This window comes from Tamandua tetradactyla, chromosome 7 (genome assembly GCF_023851605.1).
Source record: "Tamandua tetradactyla isolate mTamTet1 chromosome 7, mTamTet1.pri, whole genome shotgun sequence".
Lineage (NCBI taxonomy): Eukaryota > Metazoa > Chordata > Mammalia > Pilosa > Myrmecophagidae > Tamandua > Tamandua tetradactyla.
In genome coordinates this window covers 46,006,731-46,010,563 of record NC_135333.1, presented here as the reverse complement: position 1 = coordinate 46,010,563, position 3,833 = coordinate 46,006,731, and the positions used below count along the sequence as shown (strand labels likewise).

Sequence of the window (3,833 nt, the reverse complement as noted above, 5' to 3'; positions counted from 1 at the left end):
ACCTCAAGGCCACCCCTCTCTGCTGTTCCCAAGGGTCTCCCTGCCCACTGGGAGAGCAGACCTGAACCATCCACAGGGCGTAAGGAAGGAAGGTGGGTCACCTGGACTGGTGACACCTGAGCTGGGAGAGCAGCTGGGGTTGGAGGCATGGACAGGGACTTCCAGGCAGCAGCCTTACCCTGGGCACCTGGGGGGCACAGCGGGTGTGTGGGGGAAGTGGGTGTGGCCATGGCTGGGGTGGGTGTGATGGAATCCTGAGCCAGGGGCTTCAAGTGGGGTGTGCTGCATCCCTGAGGCCCTGGGACAAGGTACAGAAGCCCCTGGTGTCGGCGGGCACATACCAAGAACTGCACATGGAGGCAGCAGCTTTTATTATTAACTGGGCCCCGCAACCCTTCCTGGCTCAGCTCGGAGGCTCTGAGGCGAGGAGAGGGAGAGGGCTGTGACCCCCAGGCAGGCACAAACGCTCGGTAGGCATTCATGCTGGGGGCAGCCCAAAGCTGGCTTTAACTCTTTGTTGGAACTAGTTGCGGAGGGGCCTCAAGGGGCCCTCCCAGAGCCCCCTCCCCACCCAAGGGGGAGCTGGGTGATCAGCACCCTGGCTTGTGCTCCACTTCCCAAGGCCCGAGGGTTCTTGTGCAGACCCCCCCCCCCACCCCAAAGTCCTCTCAGCATCAGATTGCTCCGTCCAACTGTTCCTTGGAGTGTGCTCAAGTAGGGGTGGGCATGGGTTTACACGTCTGAAACCACACTCATGAGTGGGTAGGGTAGCTGCAGGACCAGGCGTGGGGGGAAGGGCTCCTCTGGGCCTGCACCCCTGTTTGAAGTACTGCAGTCTGTAGAGCTCTGGGAGCTGGCAGGGGAGTGAGATATGGGGCCTCAGCTGCAGTTCTACGCTGGTGGGGGGGGGGGAGAGGGAGGGGAAGGCGTGGTGTAGAAGCTGCTGAGATGGGCCTGGCTATGGCCTGGCCCTCTTCAGCCATAGCTGTGGGGGTTGCTAGGGTCCACAGGGGCCACCTCCCGCCGGCTGGCCTGCCCCACGAGCTGCCACAGGCGATGGCTGAGGTTTTGCACCTGGCAGGTGCCTAGCACACACCCTACCCGCAGGAGCTGGGCTTGCGGTCGGCGGGGGCTGGAGAGCCTATGGGGGCCTGAGTGTTGGCGGTTGCGGTCCTGGAGAGGCTGCCCCATGGCGCGGGCCGGTCTGGCACTCCTCTGTGGCTGGGGGGCCCTGCCCAGTTTCCAGGCCGCAGGCTGGGGGGCCAGGTACTGGGGTTTCAGGCCGCTGGAGGGGGTCCGGGCTGGGAGCTCCCTACAGAAGAGATGGGGGAATAAACCTGAAGATAGATCAGCCTTTCAGAGGTTCCCGTAGACCCTCCACTCAGGCCAGGGGTCACAGGCAGGGGAAGTGGACAGTTTCCCGGATAGCCTGGGGCACTGCCAGGGGAAACCCACAGCCCCCTGTCTGGTGCACCTGGGGCACTGCCAGGGGAAACCCACCTTTCTTCAGGCCTGGGGCTGGCGCTTGGTGCATCTTAGGGGCCTAGGTCACATGACCCATTAACCCGTGCCTCCTGGGCAAAGGGCACACCTGGCCTCTGTGGGTCACTACAGTCAGGACCCTGGGTGGCTGTCCACTGGCCCTTCCCTTGGTGGGTGGTGGCAGGCAGACAAGTCTGGGGTCCCGCCAGCCTTCCCTCCCCGGCAGAGCCCTGTGGTCCAGGAGGCTACTTTGCCAGTGGCCTGGGGTGGGGGCAGGGAGGCAGGGGGAGATGCCCCCCTGCTTGGGCGTGCTGAAGGCATGGGGGCTTCCTCAGATGCCCTGGTCCCTGGCACTCACCGGGGTCGGCCGGGTCGTGGGCGCCGGCTCAGGCTGCGGGCCAGCACGCCCGGGAGGTGCAGGTAGAGGAGGCTGATGCAACCGAGGGCGACCGCCAGGATCCGGGCCATGGGCGGGCGGCGGGGCGGTGGGGCGGGGGTCTGCAGCGGGGGGCGGAGTCCCTGGCACGACCGCTAGCGGAGCGGACCGGGGCGGGTGGGGGTCGCTGTTTCAGTTCGCTGCCCGGAGTCCTGCGTGGGACGGAGCCTCGAGCCGTCGGCACCTCTAGACCTAAAGAGTCCTTCCAGAAGGAGGCGGGGCCTGGCTCACCGGCTGGGCGGGGCTCCTCAGCCCTGGAGAGGGGGCAGTTGCCCCACCCCCGCCCGGTCCGGGCTCCTGGGGGGCGCTGCGGCGGCGGGAAGGAGAGGCAGGACCAGGCTGAGCTCGACGTGCCGCCTCCCGGGGTGCGGGCGGCCCCATCCCTGAGGGCCCTGTGGGCTGAGTCTAGTGGGCGCTGGGGGTGCAGCCAGCGGGTTCAGGTCCCAGTGGGCGATGTAGGCCTCCCCCTCAGATCCCCTAGACTGTTTCTAGAAATCTCTACTTTGCCCCCACTAAAATATTAAATGGTTTTTGTCAGAAACGCAAATAAGTTAAATGTGAGGATCCCCGGGACTCCTTCCCCGGAGCTGTCACCTGCTTCCTAACCCTGTACAAGCCAGCACTGGGAATGGGTGTGTTCGTGCACACGCATGTAGGCATATACGGACACACAGACACCTCCATTCTTTTCATGGTTGGTCCTCTTCCAACATGCGGACCTGCTGTACTGGTGTGACCGTCCTTCTTAACGGAACGGAGGTGGGGCCCCGGGAGTCCCCCACCCGGAGCCCTGGGGTGCCCTGCACGTTCTCAGCTCACACATGTGTTTGGGAAGGGCCCTTCCCCAAACCGGTGGAGAAGGGCTGAAGGCCAAGAGGCCCGGCGGCTCTGCACATAGCTAAGGCCCTCTCTCCTCCCCTGCGACAACGGCGGCTGCTACTTGGTGCCCTCCTCCAGCTCTGAGGCGCCCGGCGCTCACTGCCCCCCTCGAAGGCATTTCTTTGTCTACGTGAGCGTCGCTGGGTGTCAGTCTGTGTCTTCCTCAGCCTGGCCCGGCCCAGACTCGTGCCCCTATCGGGCTCACTTTCTGGTCACCTTCTGCCCCTTCCCCTGGCCTCTGCAGTGGCCCTCCCGCCCCACGTGCGGGAGCAGAGCAAGCGTTTGCTGGATGGATGAACAAATGAAGGGTGCTGGTCGCCTGCGGTGCAGCCTCAGGGCTTAGCTGATGCCCCTGAAGGTATTTGTTTATGTTTCCCAGTGGGGGTAGTAGTACGAGTCCATTTACATTAGAAAAAGGAGCCTCCCAGTCAGCATGGGAGGGGGGGCAGGTGAGCTGGGAGGCAGATGAGCTGGGGGCAGGTGAGTTGGGAGACAGGTGAGGTGGGGAGGTGAGCAGGTGGGGGGCAGGTGAAGGGGGATAGGTGAGCGGAAACTTAGAGGAGCAGAAGCCAAGCCAGGACAGTGGCCCTGGGGACAGAGTGAATGGAAAGATAAGACAGAAACCAAGGACGGCCAGTGTTGGGCCTGGCCAGTGCAGGGAGGAAGTTGAGGGCCAGCTGTGCTGGGTGCTGGACAGGGCAGGGAGGAGGTTCTGCTGAGTGGCCTGTGCACAGGACACCCAGAGGTGTCTGTCTTTCTCCAGCCTTGAGGGCCTGGGGCTGAAGAGACAGCAGCTGTGACATGGCCATGGCGTCTGGCCTGGGAGGTGAGTGCTGGCATCACCCACAGAGTGCAGAGAGGCAGGTGAGCTGAGGGCAGAAGCGCATGGGTGCTGCAGGGATGCAGGGAAGGGGGTGGGCAGAGACACAGCAGGGGCCAACACTGCTGAGTCCTCTACAGTCTCCCCATCCTCCATCTTCCATGCTGCTGTCGCAACCAGCATCCTAAGACACAGATGTGATCGTATTCCTTACCT

The 3,833-nt window shown here is 63.9% G+C and overlaps 1 protein-coding gene across 2 annotated transcripts; it reads right to left on the bottom strand.

Annotated features, from left to right (window-relative positions):
* Nucleotides 1-354: 354 nt before the first annotated feature.
* ADM2 (adrenomedullin 2) lies at nucleotides 355-2,137 on the bottom strand. Of its 2 annotated transcripts, XM_077167863.1 has the most exons (3): nucleotides 1,841-2,137; nucleotides 1,102-1,312; nucleotides 355-853 (listed from the first exon to the last, which is right to left on the bottom strand). In XM_077167863.1, the coding sequence occupies exons 1-3, from the start codon at nucleotides 1,948-1,950 to the stop codon at nucleotides 524-526; spliced, it is 651 nt and encodes a 216-aa protein (XP_077023978.1). In that variant the 5' UTR covers nucleotides 1,951-2,137; the 3' UTR covers nucleotides 355-523. The 2 variants fall into 2 exon arrangements, with proteins under 2 accessions (XP_077023978.1, XP_077023979.1); XM_077167864.1 differs by having other exon boundaries at nucleotides 355-1,312.
* Between the last annotated feature and the right edge of the window lie 1,696 nt (nucleotides 2,138-3,833).